Source organism: Papaver somniferum, unplaced genomic scaffold (genome assembly GCF_003573695.1).
Source record: "Papaver somniferum cultivar HN1 unplaced genomic scaffold, ASM357369v1 unplaced-scaffold_10, whole genome shotgun sequence".
Taxonomy (NCBI): Eukaryota; Viridiplantae; Streptophyta; class Magnoliopsida; order Ranunculales; family Papaveraceae; genus Papaver; species Papaver somniferum.
Window position 1 is genome coordinate 18,043,850 of NW_020618825.1, and position 27,493 is coordinate 18,071,342.

General features: G+C 35.3%; 2 protein-coding genes across 2 annotated transcripts; one reads left to right on the forward strand and one right to left on the reverse strand.

Moving 5' to 3' along the window:
- Positions 1 to 13,279: 13,279 nt before the first annotated feature.
- On the forward strand, positions 13,280 to 17,720 carry LOC113325993. Its single transcript, XM_026573811.1, has 10 exons — positions 13,280 to 14,112; positions 14,795 to 14,886; positions 15,058 to 15,166; positions 15,293 to 15,555; positions 15,729 to 15,860; positions 15,933 to 16,055; positions 16,252 to 16,401; positions 16,542 to 16,759; positions 16,882 to 17,035; positions 17,160 to 17,720. The coding sequence occupies exons 1-10, from the start codon at positions 13,890 to 13,892 to the stop codon at positions 17,376 to 17,378; spliced, it is 1,683 nt and encodes a 560-aa protein (XP_026429596.1). The 5' UTR covers positions 13,280 to 13,889; the 3' UTR covers positions 17,379 to 17,720.
- A 238-nt stretch (positions 17,721 to 17,958) lies between these two features.
- On the reverse strand, positions 17,959 to 18,718 carry LOC113325994 (chitin-binding lectin 1-like). Its single transcript, XM_026573812.1, has 2 exons — positions 18,608 to 18,718; positions 17,959 to 18,492 (listed from the first exon to the last, which is right to left on the reverse strand). The coding sequence occupies exons 1-2, from the start codon at positions 18,681 to 18,683 to the stop codon at positions 18,140 to 18,142; spliced, it is 429 nt and encodes a 142-aa protein (XP_026429597.1). The 5' UTR covers positions 18,684 to 18,718; the 3' UTR covers positions 17,959 to 18,139.
- Between the last annotated feature and the right edge of the window lie 8,775 nt (positions 18,719 to 27,493).

The window sequence follows — 27,493 nt, forward strand, 5'->3', positions numbered from 1 at the left end:
TCAATATTTGGTTTCAACATATCAGTACCAGTGAAAACATCAGCATCTATGCAACTACTTGCTGGTTTATTTGGAAGGCTAGATGTGATCTAGTTTTTAAAAACATCACACCCAATGCTAAAAAAACCTCCCTTAGCATTCAACAACATCTATGTGACTTTAACAGAATTCAAAATTTGCCTAACCATTCCCTGAATACTCAGGGGTTTCTCTCCGATATCGGTTCCCAAAGAGAAGAAACTGGTAGTCATGTTGGGATCCCTCAACAAAAGCAGTATTATGGTTACATAATCAAAATCTGCACTATATAGGATCCTAACAGTTATCAGTTTTTTCCATCCCTAATTGTTACTGATTTTGCAGGAAACTACGTTGATAGCAGAGGACACACGGGCCAATGGGGAGCAGAACTAGCCTTTGTTTCAGTGTCTAGCCCTGAAACAAATGAAATCCTGGAACACTTCAATGCTCTTTACATCAAAGTCATCAAAGGAAGATTCAGCAGGAACTTCCACAGGGAAAGGCAGCTTTTGAATGAAGAAATCACCTTAAACAATAAACCTGTAACTTTTGTCTTAACGGGTTTTAACTTCTTCATAGAACTCAAAACTTGCAAGCTTTAAATATAGCTATCGTCTGTAAGAATCTTAACAGTGGGTCTGATGTTTGTCCAAACAATGACACCACTTGCACAACTATGTATCACCTTCCTTAGGCACTGCCTAAGTTTTTTTTTTTTTAAAAAGCGTGAACGACACTATTCATCAACCGATATAAATTCTTAGTATGAAGTGTCGTGCTGGCTCTAATTTTTCAGTGCAAAAGTATTTCATGCTTCATCTGTGTTTCATAACTTCCTTTACTCTAAGGAAGAAAGATGAGAATATGATTTTTCATAAAAAAAAATAGATTCGTAAAGAGGTTGTAAACCTTCGCAAGACTCAATCTTAAATCATCATGTGAGGTTCTGCACAAAAAAAAAAAAAAAAAAAAAAAAAAAAAAAAAAAAAAAAAAAAGACTTCCTTTGTTACAGAACCTCCGTAACAAAGCATATCCACCACCATCCCACTTTCTATCCCTCCTCTAATTCCATAACAAAGATCCCAAAATCATCATACGGTTGTATTATACATGACGGGAATTAGTCTCAATTGAAAAGGAAAACAAATATATCTAATAAACAAATGATTCAGTCTCAAATGTCAGTCAAATCATGGGAAGAGCCGGTGTATATATAGCATGGGTGTGCAGGTGCACACTCAGCCCAACTGGCTCCTAAGCCTAAAACTTGCAAGATATAAGGCTTCCAAGCTCATTTACCTTATTTGTGCCCCCTAAAAATTAATTTGCATCCCTTTAGTCATTTTCCTCGGTCCACCCGAAAAAATATACCAATTCTAACATAAGCATTCCGTGACATTCAGAAATTACCCAACTCTATATATATGGGTAATTTGGGTAAAAAATTTTCTTTTTCTTTTTCTTGAAGCAATAACTGTAATTTTTGGTGGTTGTTTTTGCTTATTCAATTTTATTACTAATAGATAAAGAAAAACTTCTGGCAGTTCCGGACATGTTGGGAGATGGTTTTATTTTATAAGACTCGATTGGAACTTGCCTATCAACAGCTGCAACAAGGGTAGACCCGTAAGAGGGACAACCTGGGTTAGTCTTCCTAATCAGCAAGCCAAATTTATTTATTTTTGGGCTTGGCCAAACCTACTATTCTGAACCTGAAAAAGAATTCAGCCCCATTATTCGTCCCTGAGCTGCAGTGCCCATATGGAAGTTTCGCGGTGAAATTAGTTGGCACGCACGAGGCACGCCAAAAAAGAGCAGCTGATGCTCTAGCCAGCCTTGCATCTTTGTGCGCAGCTCAACACTGCGACCATCAGAGTCGATTCTACCCAAAGACTATAAAAAAAGATTAATATGAAAATTATTCTCGAATTTTTATATCTTCCGCCAAACGAAACAAATGATCATATGCTAATGACCATTAGTACTACTACCTTAGTGCTGTAGGGGTAGGTCCTCCAACATTGAAATCATCATGGTGTCTTATGAATGATCATCCTGCCACTACGGTTGGTTGGTTGATTGATTGTTCAAATTTCAAAGACGCTGGCCTCCCAAACAAGAAGTTGACATCTTAAGCGAAATCACAATGTTTAGTTTTTTACTTTTTTTGTCATTAAGAACCTGGCGTTCACGGGTTTTGGATTCCGAATATTAGTAATATTACCTAATGACTTTATCACTGTAATTAATTATAGTGATATTACCTAAGTAATTATACAATTGTTGCTATAGGGATGTGAATGTTAGTGAGAGTCAGACACGCTATTGTGTCGACAAAATAATTCTAAATGCAAAATAATATTCATCAATTCTTGCCGTGAGTTGTTTTATTTCCTTTTTTTTTGGCAATTCTCATGACAATCAACAAAAATTTTGTTTTGTTGAGCCACATGGATGAACAAACACGTTTTTGCACTATGGAAAACCAAGGTAAAATGAACAAATCTGATACTTTAGGGTTCCACAAGTGATTTTATTAATATAAACTAATAAGGGTTGAGTCTCATTAGTGATTTTATTAATATAAACTAATACGAGTTGGGTCTCACTAATTATTTAACTAGTAAAATAAATAATAAAAATAAAACCTAAATATAACAACGAGTTTTGGAGAGAGAAAATTAAGGGGAGATTTTCTTTCCAACTTCAGCGTTTTTTCTTCCAACTCTGCGTTGTTTCTTCCATCGGCTGGCTTTCCATCTTCCATCTCACTCAATAAACCAACAAATTTGTTGATTTGTTCATCCATTTTTCATGTTTGTTGAGTCCAAAGTGGGATCAAAATAAATAAATTTTTAATTTGTTGAGTCCACGAGAACTGCTCTTATGTATCAATACTGGACATAGACATTTATATCTGCCGCTTTCCGGCGAGAATCTCAGCTTCTCATTTGTTATGGTCAGTTTAGTGTATGATGCACTTGATTCCATCCATAGACAATGATGTCGCGTTTGGTATTTTCTGTACGTTTTTGCATATACTAGTGCTATCTATGATTAGGTTGTTCATTAAGTACCAAGACATGTGTCATTAGCTTATGGAACTTAGAGTGTGCATTCCACCGAGAACCACCAAATTATTAAATGAGAATAGTGGAAAACTATGGAACTCCTTTCATCATCATTATTAAGATGATCATCAAAAAATGGAAAAAACAAAAAAAGTGGTAAGCTAACTTCAAGCTGTAGGAAAAGGATCGATAACTCTATACATTATTATTTATTTTTAGTGACTGTTATTTACCCCTCTACCTGAAAATGAAACTTGTAAGACATTGTTTGACTTCTAGTTTAACTTCTCTCGGAAAGAGGGGACCAGTTATTTCATTACAAAAAAATTTATGGATTATATTTGAAATTTTTCTAATCTTTTTTCTTTCTTTTTTTTATGGGAAAGATCAATATAACCTTAAGCAATGTAATACAGAAGAACTACGATTTCATTTTCATCAAAAATATTAGAAGTAATACTCTCTTTTTTGAACTCGTTGACACAAGTATGACGACATATGATGAACTCTTCGAATCCTTGCTTCTTTTGCAACTGAGTCTGCTGCAGCATTGTAGTCCCTGTTAATAAATTTAACCTGTGCTCGAGGAAGTTTATCCAACAAGTAAATTGCTTCTTTAATAGTATTCTCCGCAACCCATGAAGCTTCTGTATCTTGTTTGGTGATAGAATCCCGAAGGAGTTTACAGTCTGTGACTATACAAACGCTAGAAAGAATAGATATTATTTTTTAGCCACTTTAAAGCATTTAAAAATGCTTTTGCTTCAGCATGTAACGCCGAGGAAGCCCAACCAGAGCCAGCTGAAATATGTAGAAAAGCTTCTTTGTCTGCCGAGGATAGAATGAAGGCATATCCTATGGATAAATTTTCTTTTTTAAAGGACGCATCAATGAAAATTATTCAATCTAACCTGATGTTGTTCCACATGTGATTGGTAATCTTCGTTTTTCGGATGCCTTGAGATTTGGTCTCTTCCTTGATACTGAAGACTGGATGAAATTTTTTATCTGTTGAATTAAATAGGAGGGATCCGGAAAGGTTTTCCTGAAAACAACCTCGCATCTATATTTCCATATGAACCAAAGAATGATTGCAATTTGTTCACTAAATTTCGAGAAGTTTTGATCGGCAATCCGAAATTCAATCCACTTGCTAATCACATTTGTGTTAACTCGCGAATCGACCACTTCCAAGGAGCAACCAAACCAAACTGCTCTGGCAAAAGGGCATGTTCTAAAAAGATGATTTTCCGTTTTCATAGCTTGGTTATTGCACATTTGACACGCTGGGGAAACCTCTGGGTTATGAGCCGCTAGTCTACTCGAGGTCGGTAAAGCTTTATGAATTAATTTCCAAATAAACAGCCTGATCCGAGGTAGAGTCTGCAACTTCCATTGTTTTTTCTACGGGAAATCAGTATCATTCTCATTATCTGAATTATGATTAATGAGAAAGTCATATATATTTTTTGCCGAGATATCTCCTGATTAGTGGTTAGCCCATCTTATCCCGTCACTATCTTCTTTATTTGGGGTAATAGCTAGAATTCTTTCTTTTATATCTGAAGAGAAAAAATCATTTATCTTTTTCGTGTCCCAATATCCTTCATCATTTATTAGCTCTTGAACTTTTTGCGGCAAATTATCATCTATGTCCATTGGTTTATTTAATCTGTCTGTGTTGGGAATCCAATTTTCCTCCCAAATCTTCGTATTAGTTCCATTTTTCACTTGCCAAATATAATTTCCTTTAATGATATTTAGACCTTTCTGAATGCTTGTCCAAATCCATGATAGCTCATAGTTTCTTATAGGATCGAAAAGATTGGAATTATAGAAATATTTCGCTTCTAGAAGTTTAACTCATAGCTGATCTTTTTCCGTCATTAATCTGCTATCTAGTTTTGTTAAAAGGGCTATACTGAAATTATGAGGATTTTTTATTCCCAATCTCCCTTGTGTTTTTGGATTGCACATGCCTTTCCACGCCTTTATATAACCACCTTTACCTATTGACCTATCTTTCTTCCACCAAAAATTTATCTGGATTTTATCTAATTTATCAAGGGTTTCTTTAGGAAGAGCTAGCATCTGCATCTGATATGTCGGGTACGCTTGATGAATGGATTGAATTAAGATTGTTTATGCCCGCTTGAGATAACAACTTTGATTTACAACCTTGTAAGGTATTATAATATTTTTGAAGAATCTTTTTTAATATAAGTGCTTAAAACAAGTAAAAACATGTTATATGTTTCAAAGCGATACGTGATACTGTACTCCAGATTATGCTCATTCAGATGGAATTGTACAGTTAGATAATATGAGCATATCACCAAAATATCAGCTTCAAGTTTAGTATTATTTGAGTTTTATTGAAAAATTAGCGGTGAAAGTGCATAAAATTATGCACAAATCCTCCATCTTTTATCATATGAAAAATTTAAGAGCTTAAAGAAAAGAAAAAGATCTGATGATAGTCTTTACTTCAGTAAGAATTTGGATTAGAGACACTGCTTTCTCAATAAACATAAGTTTTCTAATAGTTTGAAAATTTTCAAATAATAAACACTAAAATGACGGGTAACATAACTATGTATTCGAGATATGTTAAAACAAGTATTATTTTAAAACACCTCATTTTTTTATTTGTTTTTGGTCATACATTTGTCAATAAAATTTTCTTGGTATTCTTTTTAAAACTTAATTTCTACTTTTCTTAAATTGATGTAATGATTTAATAAAATATTTAATGTGAACCAAAAACTAAACCGTATAACTCATACTGTATTTCTTTGAGGTATTTACGAGAATCCTGGAAATTTTAAAGTAGTAAAATTGTCAAACATTAATACTTTCAAAGCTGTAAGTTTAGGTATATAATTTTTTCTTTGTAGAGGGATAAATATAAACACAAAGAGCGTGGCTACGTATGGAAGAAATTAAATACTATAAAAGTTGCACTCAACTAAAAGCGTACCAGAACATATAGAGTGTGGCAATATTTTTTTAAGAAACAAAAACCCTAAGAAAGTGAACGTCGTTCTGCTCAGGTATGTTCCTTTTGGAGCATATCATCCTCAACCGAAGTTTTTTTTTTAACCTGTTCTTGCTACTCCTTAATTTTCTTGTCTATCTTTTGTGTTTTTAGTGCTTGATTGGGTTTTCCATTCGATCGTTTGCAATTTTTGAAGTTTGGCTTGGGGATACATTGGGCGGTAAATTGGTGCAGATTTGTTCATTTGAAAAGATAACAATGCCTACATTTACTTTCATTGATGTCCTCCAACCAACTTGTTGCAACAGGTTCTTTTCCGGCGACTTGGAGAAGATCAGATTCACCATTTATTCAAGGTTTAATTTCTACTTCTATTTCTTTTTATGTGTAGTTTGTAACTTGTTGGTTTCTCTTTTAGTTTCAGGTTTTAATAGTTTTAGTCGTGTTCTAGTTAATCCGTTAGGCTTGTCCAGCTATGTTAATGAAGTTTTTCTTTTCTATAAAGGTTAATCAGTGGTGTCAGTAGTGTTGATATAGCTTTAGATTTACTTGCATTAGGCTTAGTAATGCAAACTAAAACAACAACAACTCGTTTAAAATCATCTTCAAGTTCATACGTTACTACAACTGTTATCTCATCTCCAAAGCCGAGTCAGCCCGTCGATTCGTTTCGTTACGGATACCTAATGACTGATTCAGATTATTACGGAAACTTTAGACACTTTGGTTACAGTTTGAGACATTTGATAAAATTTGGATACTGCTTCTTGGCTACTGTTACAACTAATTGGGTCAATGGTTCCTTGATTGCATTAGGAAATCTAAAATTAAAAAACTCTAGTTCATGTTATTTACATGTTATGATGATCATTGGGTTAGATTTGATCCAGTCACTTCCTTTCACTTTGATTCATACTGGTTTTCTTTTTAACATCAATTTGAGTTTGGACCTTGATGTTTCGTCTTCTCCTTTGCGAGAGAGAAAAAGGTCTTCTGAGACTTTAGCTTTAAAGAATATATTGGTAGGCAAGAATTGGTGGAGACGCTACAACTTGTATGACTGTTTTATGATCTTCAAAAACTTTTATAAGTCAATTGACTAAGTTGGATGTCTCATTATATACTGAGGTTAGCCTCTTTTCTGAGAGAAAAAAAAACTAACAACCTGCCAGTTTCTGACACCATATATGCAAAGAAATGTTTCAATAATGAATCCACATATTTATATACCAAGTGATCTATACTTTTCTTGAGAATAACTTCTTCTAACAAAAATTTTCACCTAATAGCACAAGAATTTTCAAATCTCTTTCTTGAGAAACTTGATAGCTTTTTTTACACTTCAAACTGGGAAGAGCATTGTCCTGCAATCCTACAATGCAGACTCAGCAGGCCTATTTCAGACCATACTCTCATTATATTAAATTACAATTCTGGTGACAAATTTAAATTTTCTTTTAGGTTGGAAAATTTCATTTTGCAGCATCCTGATTTTTTGGTCAATTTAGAAGTTTGATGGAAAAACCTATCCTTTTCTGGTAAGCCAAGCTTTGTTTTCGCTAAAAAGTTACAAGATTTAAAATTTCCGATCAAAGCATGGCATATAAGTACTTTTAGTTCCTTGCAGGCTAAACTCACTGCTCTAGAGGAAGAAATTGAAGTGATGGACAGTATGGAACAATTTGTAATTCTCCCTAATGATGACATAGTGGCAAGGGAATCTGCAAAGGTGGAGCATTCCGAAATCTCTCTTTCTCAGAAAAGAAGCTTGTCTCAAAGAGCTAAAGAAAGATGGGCAAAAAATGGTGACAAAAATTCTAAGTAACTTCATCATATTGCTTCTTTTTAGTACAAATTGAACATTATAAATTGCTTGAAATAGAAAACTCTTTGTGTTTTGGTAAGAAGAAAATAGTTGACGAGGCCACTTCTTCTTATACTTCCTTATTTAAAGAGCAATTTCCTATTAGGCCTGCATTTGACAATTTAGAAGTTCCGAAAATTTCTATGATGGATAGTATATCTCTTGAGAGACCTTTTTCTGAAGATGAAGTGAAAAGTGTGATTTTTCTCTTTAGTACTAATAAATCTCCTGGGCCAGATGGCTTCTCTATGGAGTTTTTTGAGTATTCCTGGGATATTGTTAAAAGTGATTTGATGAAGGTTCCAAAGGAATTTTAAAATACTAGTTAATTAGATTGGAGAATTAACTGCACCAATCTCACCTTGATTCTTAAGTGTGCAGGTGTTGTTACTCTAGTAATTTCATACCCATAAGCCTTATTGGTTGTTGTTATAAAATTATATCTAAAGTTCTTACTGATAGAAAGAAGCTAGTGATGCCATCTATTATTTCTGATTTTTGGGGTTCCTTTGTTCATGGTAGGAAAATTAATGATAATATTCTTATAGCTTATGAACTTATTGATTCTAGAAAATGTGATAAGAAGAATGAAATTGTACGTAAAGTTGATTTCGGAAAGTGTTTCGATAATGTCAATTGGAATTGTATCGACATTACACTAGGCATGTTTGGGTTTGAAAATAAATGAAGAAGCTGGATAAAATGGTGCATTGCAAATGCAAGATTTTCTATTTTTTTGAAGGATGAAGCTTCAAATTTATTCAGAAGTAAAAAAGGAATTATACAAGGCGATCCTTTGTCTCCTTTCTTATTTATTCTAGTAGATGAAATTTCATCCATTATGCTCAAGAAAGCAGCTGCTGCGAATTTGATTTCTGGATTTCAGGTTGTGCAAGAGGGAACTGTCATTAGTCATCTCCAATTCGCAGATGATTTAATTGTTTTTCTTGATGACTCTGAAAATCAGGTAAATAACTTGCATCTTATTCTATTTGATTTTGAAAATATTTCTGGTCTCAAATTTAATTTCAGAAAAAGCACAATTGTTGGTTGAAAAAGTGGGGGGTCCAACAACCACACCCAATTATTTCGATTAGCAATCTGTGTGGACAAACTTCAATATACTTTTATGAGAATCAACTAGACAGTTAGACTCAATCAATAGAAAAGTATATCAAAGAGTTTTATATCTCTATCTCTTGATTTAAATCTTACTCAAGCAATCTGCGATTCTCGATTAAATACAAGAGAGATAAACTTGGATGATACCAAAGACCAATATCCAAGGATCAATCAATTTCCAATCAACAACCAAAGCTTGGATTTCACTATTGATCGATACAACGCACAACCTGTGATATTTCAATTATATAACAAAATATAATGCGGAATAGAAATAACACAGTCACCATAAATTTTGTTAACGAGAAAACCGCAAATGCAGAAAAACCCCCGGACCTAGTCCAGATTGAACACCACACTGTATTAAGCCGCTACAGACACTAGCCTACTACAAACTAACTTCGGTCTGGACTGTAGTTGAACCCTAATAAATCTCACACTGATTCAAGGTACAGTTGCGCTCCTTACGTCTCTGATCCTAGCAGGATACTACGCACTTGATTCCCTTAGCTGATCTCACCCACAACCAAGAGTTGCTACGACCCAAAGTCGAAGACTTTAATAAACAAATCTGTATCACACTGGAAATAGTCTACAAGGATAGATAAATATGTCTCCCACAGATAAACCTAAATTTTTTGTTCCGTCTTTTGATAAAAATCAAGGTGAACAAGAACCAATTTATAAACCAGACTTATATTCCCGAAGAAAAGCCTAGTATTATCAATCACCTTACAATAATCTAAATCGTATGGCAACGAAACTAGATATTCCGGAATCAAAAACGATGAGACGAAGGAGTTTGTGATTTCTTTTTATCTTGACCTATCGGAGATATAATCTCAAGTCAATTATTCAGTTGAACTCGTACGATAAAAAATGGCAAGATCAGATCGCTCAACTACAAGAGAAGTAGTTTCGTCTGGCTTCACAATCCCAATGAAGTCTTTAAGTCGTTAATCGACAGGGTCTCGAGAAGAAACCTACGAAAGAGAATCGACTCAAGCAAACAAACTAGTATCACACAAGAGGTGTGGGGATTAGGTTTGCACAGTTGCTAGATGTCTCCTTATATAGTTTTCAAGTCAGGGTTTGCAATCTAAGTTACCTTGGTAACAAAGCATTCAATAATCACCGTTAGATGAAAAATCTGATTTATCCAAGCTAATATCTTTCAACCTTTAGATAGAAACTTATCTTTTCACACACAAATGAAATGTATTCATTTAGGTTTGAGTAGCCGTACCTAAACGTGTACATTGATTGGTTCACAAATGGTTGACCAATGGTTAGCCATATGAGTGCTTTCATATTAACCGTATTCATCTTTCTCATAACTAGTTCAAATGACTCATAAGAACTAGTTCAAGAGTTGTTCAATTGCTTAGGTCTTTATACATAGACACAATCGAAACAAAATCGGTTTGATTCGTTTGAATCAATTCATGAACAATATAGCCACGGTTTGCAAAGATTGCAGTCCTTATAATTTATTGTTTTAAGTCCATGAACTACCGATTTGAGAAATAACCAGCTTGGGTACGCGTACGGGTATACGTACCTTAGCTACTGGATTTTGAGTTAGTTTTAGTTTCCAAACTTAGCAGAATTTTTCGGGTGAAAAGTTCCGCCAGTACGTGTACGGGTACGCGTACCTTAGGTGACTGGTTTTGAGTTCGTCAACTCCAAACTCAGCAGAAATTCACGGACGTGAACTTCCGCCTGTACGCGTACGGGTACGCGTACCCAACCTGTCTCCTTGACCAATACCACATGCACACATATGCACGCACTTGGTTTCCGGCACATGGATTTATACACTAATGTGCGAACACACTATATGCTTACATCCATAGGTGGTTACATATTCTCAACTCTACATTTCAATCATTGAAACATTCTTCTATAAAGTTATAATAGTCGTTAGACATAAAGAATCGACTATCGTCATCAAAGCTATTTTCAAGATTGAAACGTCATCATGACTTTCTTCACGGGTAAAGATAAAAATCGTTAAATAAAAATCTTACCAACACGTATTTCGAGAAAAAGATAGGCGAGTAAACTCGGCTCGAAATAGCAAATATGTATGTATGAAAACTATCATACTTATACGAATTTTTTCTCAAGTGTAGGAGATAGAGTAGATAAACTTTTGAGTGACAAGATGAGTTCAAGTCTCCACATACCTTTTACTCGGATGAAGTTTCACTGGTTCCTTGAGTAGTTCTTCGTATTGGAGCTCAACTATTCCTAACTATCCTAAACCGAGACTTAGTCATAAGTATACTATAAATCAAGACATATAATTTTGATCACTAACATTGACAAACATGCTTGAGATAGCAACGCATGCGAGTTCGACCGAGCAGTGCTCTAACATTGGTATATGAGATTCTCATTATACTGTAAGGTGTGCCTCTATTTTTGGTTGTGTTGTTACCAATTTTCCGATTAATTATGCTGGTATCCCTACGGGAGTAAATCCAAATGTAAGGCTATTTGGGTTAGTGTCGTTCAAAAGTTTCGGCAGAAACTTGCTTCTTGGAAGATATCTTTTCTTTCAAAAGGTGGCAGGTTTATCATGATTCAGATTGTGTTGTCCAGTCTCCCTATCTATTTTTTCAGTATGTTTCAAATTTCATTCTCGGTTGTAAAAGAATTGGAAAAAAAAATAATGAGGAATTTTCTTTGGGGGTCTACTAGTGCTGTTACAAAGAGAGGTTGGGTAGCTAGGAAAAATGTGACGCGTTTAAAGAAAAGAAGAGGTGTGGGAATCAAGAATCTGAAGCTCGTGAATTCAACTCTACATGCAAAATGGATTTGGAGGTATGGTTCAGAAAATAATGCGCTTTGGAGAAAAATTGTGCATCAAACGTTTGGAGGTAATATAAATTCTTTCTTCCCTAATACTTCTACAAAACCTGTTGCTTCTAGTTTATGGGAAAGAATTTTGGATTCTAGAGAGTTAGTAGTCGATTGTTCAAACTTGAAACTCAAGAATGGTGCTAGTGTCTTGTTCTAGAAAGATATTTGGGTTGGTAATACTCCTTTGCAGACTTTGTTTCCTTGTTTATTCAAAATTTCAAGATGGAAGAATGCATCTGTAGCTGAGTTGGCTACTAATTCAGATTGATGAAATCTGAATTTTTCAAGGAACCTTAGAGAATCTGAACATGGATATCCAATTTAGTTACTCCAATTAATTGGCTCCCCTAGTGATCACTTATCTGAAGATGTAGATGAAAGGACTTGGCTAAATGGTAAGAGTTTTACGGTAGCTGCAGCTTACGATACTTTTGATAATGATGGGCTCGTTGCGTTTACTTATAAGCAAGTCTAGAACGCTCTTATTCCGTTTAAGGTGTCTTTATTTGGACCTTATTCTACAAAGGCGCGCCAACAAGAGATTTTCTCTACCGAGCGGGGAAGGTGCAATCTCCTCTTTGTGTTTTTTGTGTTTCTGAACAAGAAACAAAGTCGCACTTATTCCTTCACTGCAAGTTTACTAGTAAAGTATGAAACTACTTCTTTGATAGCCTATGATTAAATTGGGTTTTTCCATAATCTGGTAAAGCAACATCCTGGAATTGGAGAGTTGCGAAACCAAAAACAAGAAAACAAAAGATTTTGTTTCTTTTACCTTTCGCAGTTTGGTGGATTCTTTCGCAATAACAGAATAATAGCTCACGAATAAATTTAGTAGTAGTAAACAACTTATCATCGCAGTTAAATACACAATGTTCAATTCATTGATTCATACCAAGACTTTTGATGGTTTCCCTCTTTCAAGTTTAATTTGTAATTAGGTTGCTTTCGTGAACTGTCCTTGACAAAAAAAAATTATATGCTCTTCTTTGAGTTAATAATATTTTACCCTTTTCAGTTAAAAAAAAAAAAAAATAAGATAAAAGGAAACATGTTTCCAAGTCCCATCCCATGCACTTGGATTACATTGGGTAGAGCAATCTGGCCACTTCCCTGGAAATCGAGCAATGCTCCTGTATTTAAAATCAACTACACATGACTCCTCATAAACACAAAGGGTAAAATTGCCATTTCTATACAAAAACCAAAAATCCCATTATGGCAAATTCGTAATAGTATGTAAAGTAAGTATCTCTTTTGGTAAATATTTTCCGGTTTTTAAAATTTCTCGTGACTTCTACTTCTTCTTCCTTCTTTCCATCATGAAAATCCCGTTCTCTGTTTAATTCTCAAATCAGAAATTTACAGAAACTTTTCACTTTTTCTCTGTAACAATTTCTTCATTTTCAAATCTCAATCTCAAAATTCAATCTTTTCTGCATTTTTCAGGAAAGAGTTTTTGCTTCAATTTTGTCCATGTTTCGATTCACTAGTTCCTGAAATTTCTATTTTCGGAAGTTTTTTCTCAGAATTGAAAATCTCCATTTCTATCAAATTGGGTTTTTGTTTTCTTCTTCTTTTTGTTAGTAAAGTTTGTGTTTTTATCGAAAAAGGCAAAAACTTTTCTCACATTCTTCTTCTTCTTAAACCCCCTTTTGATATAAGAGTTTGATTTCTTCCTTTAATTTCTAGGTCAAAAAAGCTTGAAAAAATTCTGAATTCTGAAGGGACAAGAAGAATATCATATCAGTTCCAATAAAGTTCCCACTTTTACAAATTTTTACTAATTTTTCTTGTCCTTTGAATTTCTCCCGCCCTGTTTCTTTTACTTTTTACAGTTTCTGGAATGATTTTGAGTGTAATGAGATCTCAAAAGAAGATTTTGGTCCAATTCAGAGGTGTTTTTAATGAAAATTTTGTGTTGAATTTTAAGAAGTTGTAGTCATGGGTAGTGGTGGTGGGAGAGTTGTGGAGGTTGTCAGTAGCAAAGGGTGTTCTAAATTGATTGTTGATTTTTCATCTTCATTGAATGCATTGAGGAACTTGAAATTGATTGAATCCATGTCTTCTGTGCCTTCATCGGCTGCTTCTGAATGTGGTGGTGGTGGTGCTGGGGTTGGTGGTCCATTCACTGGTTTGGTCATTTGTGTTACTGGACTATCCAAAGGTATGAATTGTTGGTTTAGTCACCGGTTTTCGATTATAATGTCTCGATTTGGTCTTCATTGTAGAGTTAAATTCCGATTTTTCGTATTAGATTGTTTAAAAGTTTTCGGGAAGGATATGAACACAAAACACTTAATAGACAGAATTGGAAGAATTGAATGAATCTTGTTTGTAGAGTACACTGCTAACTGGTCTTATATGATACATGCTGATATACTGCAGTTTCAACCTTATTTCTACTTCAGTGTTGTTTGATCCAAGTCCTTTTAGAACTACTGTTCCATTGCTCCATATCGTAAGATTCGCATGTCGTCTAGTTGATTTGTGCTATGTTCTACATTGCTTGCATCAGATGCCTAGTTTCTGTTTCTCTTTCATTGTGTATTCTTATTCTACTTAAGAATTTAATTTTTCTTTTGTTCAAGTTGTTAAAGTTGGTCCGATTTCATTTGGAACTACTGTTCCATTGCTACTGTATATAATAAGCATAATCTGAAGTTGTCAGTGCACAAAAACTGGATGTTTTATTTCTCGGTATCGTACAATTCTCATGTCGTCTAATTGACTTGCATCCGAGGCCTAGTTTCTGTTTCTCTTTAATTGTGTAACTTCTATTTGGAAATTTATTCTCTCTTTTGTTTGAGTTGTTAAAGTTGGTCTTATTCATGTTTATATCATTGCAGAAGCGAGAAAGCAAGTTATGAATGCAACGGAAAAGCTTGGGGGTCAATACAGTCCTAATCTGCATCCACAGTGCACTCATCTGGTTGTTCAGATATCCTTTTGTTGAATTTTTTTGGAGACTAACGTATACATGCTTTCTTGATTACAAACTTATAAACGATGTCAATGTCTTTTCCTATTCTTTAATCTTGGTTCAAGTACTTTTTATCTATGACATGTGAAAAAACTTCGGCCGTTCTGTATTTTCCTTAACCCTTCTTACAGTTTTGGTGGATACTCATACAAATATGAGCATGCTTTGAAACATGGATTGAGAAATGGCCTATTAGTTGTTACGTTGGGATGGTTTGTAGATAGTGTTAGAAGGAATGGTGAGTGCGGTGTTGTTAATGTCTATCTAATTTCATTTCACTTCAATAATTCCTGTCTAGCTTTGTGGAAGAGCATACATGTGGGATTGATGTCCATTTAACAATGAAAGAGTGTTCTTCTTGCAGCTAGGTTGAGTGAATCACTTTATGCTGTTAAAAATGTGATCAAAAATGTTGCGCAATTAGACTTCAATCGAGTAGTTGGATCCAATGGCAGTGAGAAATCCTGTCTCCCTGTTGGGGTGCATGAAGTTACAAAACAATCCAGATTAAGTGAGCAATCCCAGTTACAGCCTGCTGGAAAAGAAGCTTTTAAGAGTAAAGAATCTGTATTTGCTGGCCAGTTCATGTATCTTGATTCAGAACTTTCGGCTGAGCTGAAACGTAAGGTACAGTGGTAGACCCCAATTGCATTGAGCAATTTTCCGAGTTGAAATTTGAAGTTTTCACTCGAGTGTTGTGTTCTCTTAGTATCGTATTTATTTTCCTACTTTAACCTCTTTGGAGATTTTTTTACAATGGAATAAATATTCACTGAAGATAATTGGATATGTTCTCGTAGGTCATTGATGCAGCAACTAGGGAAGGTGCTAAGTTTGTCGATCACTGGTTTGTTGGATGCGGAGCAACACATATAGTATGTGAAGGACCTTCAGTCCAGAAATACTTGGGCCATACGAATAACTTAGTCACTGTAAGTTGTATCCTACTTAGAAAGAAGTTACTTCAATTTTATTGGCTGCGCACTAATCTCGAAATGTTTCAGCCGCTGTGGATCCTGAAAACAGCAAAGGAGAAATCATCACAGAGACTCATTCAGTTGTCCACTGACCTAGCTAAGCAAGTGACAGTGTTGCTAGAAGATTTTCAAAATGCCATTTCTGGACGGGTATTTGTTGTCCATATTATTTGAGTAATTGAGAATTGTCTTCTAATATGCTTGCAGGAAGACGGATAACTTTTGACAGTCATACCCGGATTTCCGTAAATTATATAGTGCTTATACTCGTAAAACCGCTAAACTTGGAAATACGGAGTATATTTTTCGTACTTTGAAGAAGATGGTTCTTACCTCAATGTTTCAGGATACTGATGGGGTTGATGGTTTCCAACGTGATCCCAATTCCAGAGAGCGTCAAGCAGGTAGAATAAGCACAGAGAGCCCAGTAGAGAGGCAACAGCTAGTTAGTCTGGCCAAAACTGGGGTTAGAAATCGCCGAGGTCGCCGTATGCAGGTAAATGTAAAAGTCAGTGATACTTTTACTTGAGTGGAGAATGGCAGGGTATTAGAGATAGGCTTGTCTTTTGTCTTTTAGGCAAACTTTACTTTTCCTCCTGGCCCGCTCATTTTTTTTCCTTCTTTTCCTAAATGCAGACTTGTCAAACTCCGATTCGTCCAACTACACCCAGCAGCCTTTTAGATTCGATCTGCTGGTCAATATCTGAGCCAACTTCATCTGCTTGCATCTATACGGACTCTTCTGGAACGGAGGATTCTAATGAACAACACACCTCCATGTTCTTTGATGCAAGAGCAGAAGGAAAGGAATCAGAAACTACATTTGAGCATTTCTCCCGTCCTCTGAGAGAAAGGTACCCCCTTTGCCAACTTCATTACATTATCGAACTGCCATTTATGATTTATGTTGGTTTGGTGTTCTCCTCTGATTTCCTGAATGTATTCGTTTCCCATACATGTGTGTCCTTGTTCGCAGTGAGAAATCAGAGTTGGTATTCAAGAGTCATTTTCTTACCATACTTTTCCCAATTGATCGATTTGGGGAGATGGGGCCTTCTTCTAGAACATTTTTCAGTGATAAAGGTTTTGCGTGTTTGCAAGTGTTGGATCATGTTTATGCATTTTATCAGGTATATCCATGAACGATGTTCTTAGTTCAGCTTTCCATGTTCATCCATTACAAGAAGTAAAAGTTCGATTGCCTCTATCTGAATCCTTTTATTAATGTCCAATAAGAGAATTCGCCATTTGCAGGAAAATTTGTCAGAGAATGAAGTAAATGCAGCTATTCACACTGATTCAAGACACGCAGACAAGCTCCGATCAATTTATGCCAGCCAAGAATCTTTCAAGAACGGTATTGCGCAATTCAAACGTATTGATTTTTTAGGAAGTAGAAGAAGCTTTGAAATGCTAAAACGTGTTGGTGGAGATAATAATAGTAACGTATATGAGCTGTTGATTAGAGCATGAAACTCTCAAATCTTTTCCTTGCGAAACAAATCACTTTCTCCCCATGGTGGGTCTGGTAAGAACCCATCGCGTGCAGAAAAACCACCATGTCGACAGGCTTACAGTTCAGAGTTTCGAAGTCCGAAGTAGTTATAAAGTGTAAGGCAGGGCTTAAGTTGAATACAGTAAGTATAAATACCACTCTACAGAATAAGTACTAATACGGAAAAACAGAAAGAAGGAAACAGAAGGAAATATACATTTCGGGTTTCCTTGGAACTTCTTCCTATACTGTAAATTTTGATCTTCTACTATACAGAAACCATGTAAAAGATTTATATCGCCTTCTACTTACTACATATATACGTCTCTTCACCTTACCCATTGACTGTAATTTCTTGCTAGTCCATGAAAAATGTTTGCTAGCCTTATGAGACTTCAGCAGCATGAACTTAGCTGCTGTTTGCTAGCATCTCTGTTAAATTTTAATCGACTCAGGGAATTCACTGCTGTTTAAACAAGTAGAGATTGATGTAGGATTCCATTGATGTATGATCATTACAAGACAGGGTTCAAATGGTACTAACAAAATCAAATCAAGTTTTACCACCATTTTTTATTATTTTTATATTTTTAAATATATTAGGATGGATTTACTTACTCTCAGGGAAGACATTAAAATTGAAAATAGTACACAGGTCATAATAGTCGTTGACAAGTAACGGTGGTGGCAACCTATAAATTGTTCCCCTAACAGTGTCTTGCTTCACCTGTTAACGTGATCAGCGGCAGATGCAGCGAGGCTTCTTACGCCATTCATCCCAAACACAACCCTGCTCACGAGTAAAAAAGCCAACTTTGCAGTTGTCTTCACATGTAAAATAGCCACAACCCCAATTGTCACAGACACCACTTTCCACAATGAGGTCACACCCATCTCCTTCTAATCTCACCTCCGGCCATGGATCTCCACATGTCTCATCCCATTCACATGGTGGAGGTGGAGGCGGCGGCCCCAGCGGAGGTGGCGGCCCTGTTTCGGGTTCGTTACATCCTTCTGGATTGTCACATGCCTCTGGACTCGGGGCCGGCGCTGCTTCTGGTTCATTGCAGGAACTTACGAACGTTATTGCTCCTGCATGCAACACCGTAACCAATTAGTCCTAGGAGTTTATGACGTTAGTATAACTCAACAAACAATCACTATCTGTGAATAATTTAAGTGCGCAGACATGTTAATACTTACTCACCTTGATTTGAAAGGAAAATGAAGCTAAAACACATGGAGAGCAAAATGAAAGATCTGAGACTAGTAATTCCCACCATGCTTAATGCCTTTTTGTTGTGTTCTTGATAGACTGCGTATGTATATGCTGAGGCTATAGGGGTTTTTTATAGAAGATGTGAAGATGGTAGTCCATTTCGAAAGTATGTTGCTTATGATTGAGTTTATGTCAAATTGATATATTTTAAAGTTGTTTAGTTCTATTGATGAACTCTAGAGAATAGATAATGGTGGTTACAGTAGACAGAAAGATAGTTAAGAAGAAGGCCGGAAGTTCTGTTAACATTGTCAAAATGACTGCACTACAATAAACATACGATTCTAGTCATTTTTATCGGATACAAATGAAGACCAGATAGGATCGGAGCTATGTTTTCCCTATAATGCTCTTCTCATCATTGTGCACTGCATTTCCATCAACATTTAGCGGATTTCACGATATATAATCTCGTAGAAGGTCAAGTTACATGTCACACGGAAGTTTGTTGACATTCAGAAATCGTGCAATTAAAGGTTCTACTATTAGTTCATCTCCAAAAGTCGTATATCTTTATGTTATCATCCCAATCCAGAGGGTTGTTAATGACAATAACTTGTTACGTACACAAAAGAATATAAATTTAACAACTAGCTGATCTAAAGTCTTAAGGGGTTAAGACAGTGAGAGGAAACTGCAAAATGATTAAGAAATCAATAAGCTAATGATTTTTTATTTTATTTTTTATAGGCGAAAACTCACGCCTCTACTCGAACCCAACCAGTTGAATTGGCCCCACTGCCAGACCCAACACCGCTAAACCCACTGTATAACTAATCTATTACAAACCTTTACGGCGACGGGAATTGAACCCTTCCCTGACTTCCTCCTTACTAGAGTTGATGGGATACCACTGAGCTATGCTCTTGGACCCTTGCTATCATCTCTAGACCCAACATCGCTAGACCCAACACCGCTAAACCCACTATACAACTAATCTATTTTAGGTACATATATATATATATATATATATATATATGAACCTTGCTATCGTCCGGCTGCAAAAATCCCCATGGGATTGGGGTAATATGGATTTTTTAACTATCGATCAAGTTAACTTGATAAAAAGTTCGGCTTTACTTTCGTGGTATTTCCAGGGGCGACCTAAAAAGAATTAGGGGCGTTCTTTTTATACCCATCCAATGAAAATGGCTACGGAGTGTCTTGAAAATAGTAATTATCTATATTGTCCTTCATCTTTGTATTAAATCTAAACCTATCTTTTATTTTCATAATCATATACATTATTGCTAATCAACAAGTCCAATACGTCATTGATCGGATCTATCTTCACGACTTCAGTATTGATCGGATCTATCTTTGTACTTTTCTCGGCACAGTTGTAGGAGTGAAATATCGCACATTCATTATGTATGCGAAACAAAGATCATCTAATACAAGCGAAGATCATCGCACATAGAAAAATTGAGATGACGTATTTGATGATGTCAGCATAGTCACGAGTAAAGTGTGATGATCTGTGCGAAATATAAAGTGTGTGAAGTTGAAGTGAATGTACATGAGCGATTGTAATGCACAGTGATTCCGAAAATAGGGGATCTATTAGCTGTCATCCACTATGTAAAATCCTATATAAAGGAAAAGGCTATCATGTAATAGAAATTAGGAGAGAGAAAGTTTATTTGGAGAGAAAGTAAAGTCTTTGTATTATCTTGTATCCATCTTAAGATTTTAATGAGTGAATGAATGATTTTTACCATGATTTCTTAGTGTATTGTTTAGATTCTTGTATGGATGTGGTTGTAGGATTTTCTGCAACTACATTTTGGCGCTAGAAACAGCTCGGAATGATATACCCTGTTGGTGAATTCGTTTAGAAATCAAGTTTACAGAATTTTAGATCTAACAATTTTCTTTCAACAATCGAGATTTTCATTGATAGAACCTTTCAATTCTTTTTAAAATAATCTTTCATTCGTTAATACAAAAAAGTGATGATGGTACGAATTGGATCTACTGCTGAACAGGCAGCAACAACTAGGAGGAGTAAAAGAATTGCTGAAAAAGAAGTGGTGAAATTCCTGAACAACCAGAGGTAGGAGAAAGAGAAAATCAAAGAAATACAACTCCAATTGGACCTCAGCGTACACAAGAGCAGAACAATGATATTGATTACGATCGAGTGAGTGTTCATACTGCACGAACAAATTCTACCAATGAAGAGGAACAAAGAACTGGAGATGCAGGAAGGATTAAAGGAAATGAAGAAAATATGACAATTGCAGAACTTAGACAAAGATTGATTGCATAACGTCAAAGAAAAGAAAAAGAGCGTGCGAACTTGATACGTCAGAATGATGATCTAAGAGAAGAGAATATTAGATTACAAGAACATAGATCAAGAAGCGCTACATGATCAAGATCTAGGGAAAGCATAAGTTCATCAAGATGAAGTCAATCTAATCAAAGAGATGCTAGGCGAGAACAACCTTTAGGTAATATTGATGAGAACTTACAGGTAGGTGATAATTTACAAGATCAACGCGATGAGAGAGCATAGAATATGACCGACAAGAAGGTCAAAGGAACAACAGACGTCAAAATGCAGACGAGCGATATCGCACACACTATGAGTCAGATAATGATGAAGAAAATGATCCAGAATAAGGGAGAATTCTATTGCGTGGTAGAGAAATATTGAGAGATCAATATGCACACGAAGAAGAATATGAAAGAAATAATGCTATTCGTGAACGTATGAGAGATGAAAGAGAAAGGCGTCGGAGAATAAGAGAAGAAGCTGAAGAAAGAGAGATACAAGAGGCCATGTGAAAGAATCATCATGATCATAGATTGAGGCAAGCGAGATTAAAAATACCTATGCGACAGGACTTAGATCAAACTATGAGTGAAGAAAGTCTTAAAGAAATGGAAGAACTAAGAGAAATGATGACTGCGCGAAGAAATGGTGGAAAGAGACAGTTAGAAGAAGCAGTAGAGGAAGCTGGAAAAACACCCTTTGCAGGGAAAATTCAAATTGCAATAATACCACCTAAGTGCAATTTACCAGTATTCACAAGTATATTTGATGGAAACACATGTGTAGTACAACATATAAAAGCTTACAACCGATTTCTCTTGCAATGAGAAGAGAATGATGCAGTATTGTGTAAGTATTTCCCTGCGAGCTTAACAGGGGAAGATTTGCAATGGTTCGAAGGGTTTCCAGTGGGGACCACTAGATCATTTCGTCATTTACAGAACGTCTTTTTGGGACAATATATCAGTAATAATATGTCAAGACTAGGGATTGAGACGACCTTTGGACTTCGTAGAAGGATCAATGAGAGTTTGCGTCATCTAACCACGCGTTGGAGGACCATGTCTAGTGAAATGGAAAGACGAGTAGATGAACAAAATATTATACTAGCCTTTATCAATGTTCTTTTTCCTATAGATTTATTATATACACAAATCTTCAGGATAAAGGACACCATAACAATGTCAGAGCTGCGCGAATTTCAAGAAGAGTATATATCACTTGAGGAGAAGAAGAGAGATACGGAGTCTTACCCAGTTGCAATACCTAATGCGAATAATGGGAACGCAAGTTTACTTCCAAGAATGACAAATGCTGTTGCGAGTACATCACAGGGAAGTCAAGGAAAGAACATTACAGAGGTGGAACAAAAGCTGGTAGCCATGGGTATCGCAGATCAAGAAGAATTCGAAAGAAAATGCAAAGAAAAACAATTTCAAAATCGCGGGGGAAATAATAAGATTCAAAGAATGGACAATCCACCAGAAGGCTATGGAGGCCAACAACCATATTATAATAGAAGACAAGGAACTGGAAAGGTGGTCTAGGAACAAATAAACTTCCCAAAGTTGAATACTACAATAGAAAAATCTGGGATGTTATATTAATGGAAGAAATTCCTGAACCACATAATGTAGGGGATTAGCCACCACCAGGGAAAAGGAGCAAAGAATTCTGTGTATATCATCGCTTTCATGGTCACACAACAAGTAATTGTAGAAATGTGAGAAAAATCATATTGCGAATGATTGAGCAAGGAAAATTAAACCACTTCTTAGCACATCAGCCACAAAACTTACCACCACCACCACCAGGAGGAAATGCATATGGTGCGGATAAAGGAAAGAATTCATATGTAATCGAAGTTGGTGCGAAGGCAAAGAATCTATACTGTAATTCAATTATACATTCGTTCAAGAATATAGAAGACTTTCATGATAACATCTTAAGTTGGGTGCATGCGAGAGACAATGATGGAAGAGAAATCTTTAACCTTGCGAAGGTATCACCATTAAAGGATTGGCAAAAGCAGACTATTTCGTTCAGTGCAGAAGAAACACCAGGAGCAGGAGAACCACATGAATGTCCACTAGTTGTGAGGTTAGGGATTAATCCGAAAGCGAAAGTAGAGGATGATGGAGAAGACGAAGCGAATACCTGGGCTATAAATAGAATACTCATAGATCCTTGGAGTTCTGTTGGTATCCTCTTTTATCATACATACAAGACTATGGGTGGAAGAGATGACGAATTAATTCCTTCAACTTATAAAATTTATGGCTTTAGTGGTGCTGCGAATAAGCCAAAAGGAGAAGTGACAATGCGAATTCCTCTACAAAGTCTTCCAACAGAAATTGTATTCTGTGTTGTTGATGTTGAGTCACCTTATAATGCTCTGATTGGTAGGCCATGGATGCATAGTATCTTGGGTGTGGCTTCGACATTTCATCAATTCATAAAATTTCTTTTACCTTAAGGTCTTGGCATAATAAGAGGAGATACTAATGAAGGTAGAAATTGTCTTGAAATTGATATTGACAAATATGAAGAGCGAGAATGCAAACGAAGAAATTGGAAGAAGCATGCTAAACATAGTCGAAGAGGTGAAAGATTAATGGTGGATGTAGTGTCTACAATTGGAAAAGCAGATAAGCAGGGTACTGAGGCAGAATCTTCTGCAAATAATAATGTTAAACGAGCCAGAAAGATTACTTTTAAAGAAGGAGAACGAATACAGAAGCAGAAGTTATATTCTCATGAAATGTGCGAAGATTCTCGCATGGTGGAGATCGATGAAACCATGCGAAGTAATTTTCAGAGGAGAATCTGCGAACTTAAATAGATGAAAAAAAGGTGAATGAAAAGCGTAAATGTTTTTCTTCATGAGTAAGAAATCAATAAGAATTCTGTGTACTAGAGTTGTATAACTCAAGAATAATAATGGAATGAAAAATTCTATTTTCATATGATGATATCATATCAAGAGAAGGCAAATAAAAGTCCTAATAATAAGACCTGATATCACATTAGGAGTGAAATATCGCATATTCATTATGTATGGGAAACAAAGATCATCTAAGACAAGCGAAGATCATCGCACATAGCAAAATTGAGATGACGTATTTGATGATGTCAGCATAGTCACGAGTACAGTGTGATGATCTGTGCGAAGTATTAAGTGTGCGAAGTTGAAGTGAATGTATATGAGCGATTGTAACGCACAGTGATTCCGAAAATAGGGGATCTATTAGCTGTCATCCACTATGTAAAATCCTATATAAAGGAAAGGGCTATCATGTAATGGGAGAGATCTCAGAGAGTGTATTGGACAATAAATTAGGGGAGAGAAAGTTTATTTGGAGAGCAAGTAAAGTCTTTGTATTATCTTGTATCCATCTTAAGATTTTAATGAGTGAATGAATGATTTGTATCATGATTTCTTAGTGTATTGTTTAGATTCTTGTATGAATGTGGTTGTAGGATTTTCTGCAACTACCGCAGTAATCTATCACTTCCTGCCTCTTTTTTGTACCTCCTATAATGCTCCCTGATCTTTTCCATACAATCAAGGTTCTTTTTTTTTAGAGTGTAAACTCTCCCAAGTCCCAAGTCAAAAACATGATATCTCAATTAATGGGCTGCTAGTTCTTACAAAATGTAAGGAAGGTAAGATCATGGGCTGAGAACAAGGGATATGGGTAGTGTAAACTACCAATTTTCTCTAATTAGAGGCTACTATGGGTCGTTTCTACCCCACTTCCATACCCAACTCGTTCAACTGAATAAGTGGTTGGGCATCGTTCCTCGTTTGGAAAAATAAAGTTACATGGGGGACTGTCTCCTTTATAGTAAAAAAAAGTTGCACTGGATGGGGACGGTCCCCTGTTCAGCAGTTTTTTAGCTTCACATGGGGACTGTCGACCTCGTGTGGATGATTTGTTTTTATTATTATTTTCTCTAGACAGGGGAAAATCCTTTGTATGGTTGGAAATTTTCAAATTTTCTTACTACATGGGAGACTGTCTCCCGTGTAGTGCTTTTTTTTTTTTACTTTTGTCCATAACGAATCCTCCTTCATATTAGCCCGTGCTCTTACGAGGTGCACCCACAATAGATAAAGGACGGGTTTGGTAATGCTTGCACTTTCAAAATGTATATATACTAATTATTTTTCATATCCAAAGCACTTTCAAAATGTATATATTAGGTAAAATATTTTCCAAGTGCTTTTAACCCAAAGCACTTCCAAAATTCCCCGGCTTTTAAAAGCTGGAGGAGAGGAGCTTTTAAAAGCTCTAAAAGCATAAGATTTGGTCCCACCTAAATTTAATGCAAGATTTTTCTTTTATATCCCTACTATATTCTATAAGTGACTAAATTATCCTTAAATCTTTGATAATAAATTTCTTATTCTCCAATATCCATACCATATTCTTAAAAGGTTGTAATTATAAATCTATATCACATTCTTTAGAAATTATTATTTTCAATTTCAAATATTTTATCTATTTTAATATAAAAAATACGAAAAAAGATCCAATATTAAATAAATGTTTGAGTTTAGTATGATCTTTTTTTTATTTCAAATTATGTCTAGAATAAAAAATAGTTACTCAAAATATGTGTAAATTCCATAAAATAGAATAACACTATTAAAAGATTATGTTTGTTTTTGTCATTTGTTACAACTACAATAACTGAACCTATATTTTACCAGACACAATTTGATGATTTTCTTAATCAACTTTAGCTTTTAGTGCATAGTTTACCAAACACTTAACTGTTTTTTTTATTTACATAGCACAACACAACAGAAAAGCACTTTTACAAAAGTCGCAGCATTACCAAACTAAGCCAAAGTCCCATTTACTTTTAGAAGCTCTAGAATTGGTCACAATGAAATCCGGACTACTCTAAGTACTCTTCCCAACCTGCATATTCACAATCCACAGACATCATATCATATAAATAAGAACCGCTTTTTAGGGCATTCTAGGGCCTATGGAAAAATTTCAGGACATATCAAATTAAGACAATATCGGGTCACTAAGAAGCGATACCAACAACCTCTTATTTTAAATTATTTTTACTTAATTTTTATATTTATTTTTTAATTAATATCATATGATTCGTATTGGGTTTTGGTTGGTAACCTAGCAACAAGATGGGGTCCAACACCTTTTTGAATAGAAACACCAATGTATAAAAACTAAAACTCCCTACGCCATTACTAGCGTCAAAACTAGCAAAACAATTCTTCAATCTCTTTAAGAAATACAAAGTATCCTCACTAAGCTCCCCCAAGGTAGAGAAAGCAATAACAACATAAGAAACGGTCGCGAAACCATGAGAAATACACTTGTCTAAGTATTTAGTATGTTTACGCGAAATAACATAAGAAACGATCGGGCATGGTATGAAAGCATGTGTACCTTCACCAGTGAGTCATGTTCCCCCTTGATTACTTTTATGGGAGAACAGATTATTATTGCTTCGTAATAAACAACTTTTGGATTGTCCTTTCATTAGCAGTCCTCTTTATGTATTTGTAGGGATATAATAAACTGATGTTAGTAGTTCCTTTTATTTCCATAAGCAGGATGGAATTTTCTTAAAAGAAAATAGCCTTCGGACTGAAAATAACAAAGACATTCCTATAAAATATACAGAGTATATATTTTATTTCCATAAGATATTTTCTATAACCCTTATGCTGAGAAGATTATATGATAATATTAAAATTCGAAAATTTTAATTAAACCTTAATTACTGAAGACCGATGTTAACATGATTTTTTTTAGACAATATGGATTCGCAGTTATCCATTTTTTGTCGTAACTTTTTTCTGATAAAAAAAAACATAATACATGTGCTCTTTTTTATGTGCTTCCTCATCCTCAAAATTATGAGCACAAATATGGATGAGGGTGCACAAACTCCATACAACTAAGATGTATCGGATTAATCCTTGACATGCTTACAACGAGTGTCAGAACCATATTTGAAGTTTTCTGTCGAAAGTATTTTCTCCTAAGAATTTGATCTTTCCTTGTGATGCAAGTTTGATCATGAGAAGAAAATGAACTGATGTATATAATCTTCAGAGACAGATAAATCTCTTTTAGTTCTGTTAATGAGATTTTCATATGATCTTCTCATTCTAAGAATTTCCTTATCGCGTACATCAGTTTGATCGTTAGAAACAATTATAGGATATTCCTGAATCCATTTCTGATTGTTTTTCTTAGCAGAAATAATCTTCTTCCCTTTCTTCCGGAAGCTTTTGGTAGGTAAACTACCTTCACGTGAACTGAGATTGTTTCGACATGAGTGAGGTGGGACCTTTTTCCAAAAGTGATTATCAACTCTTTCATCTAAACAATTTGGGTTGATTTTATCAGTTTGGGGTAAATTCTATCTTTCTACTAAGGAATGATCTTTCAGTTTTGTAAGACAAGATACTTATTTTAATACTTTTACAAGAATATTTTGAATAAACACAAGTTTCTTGTCATGTGACTGAAAGTTATATT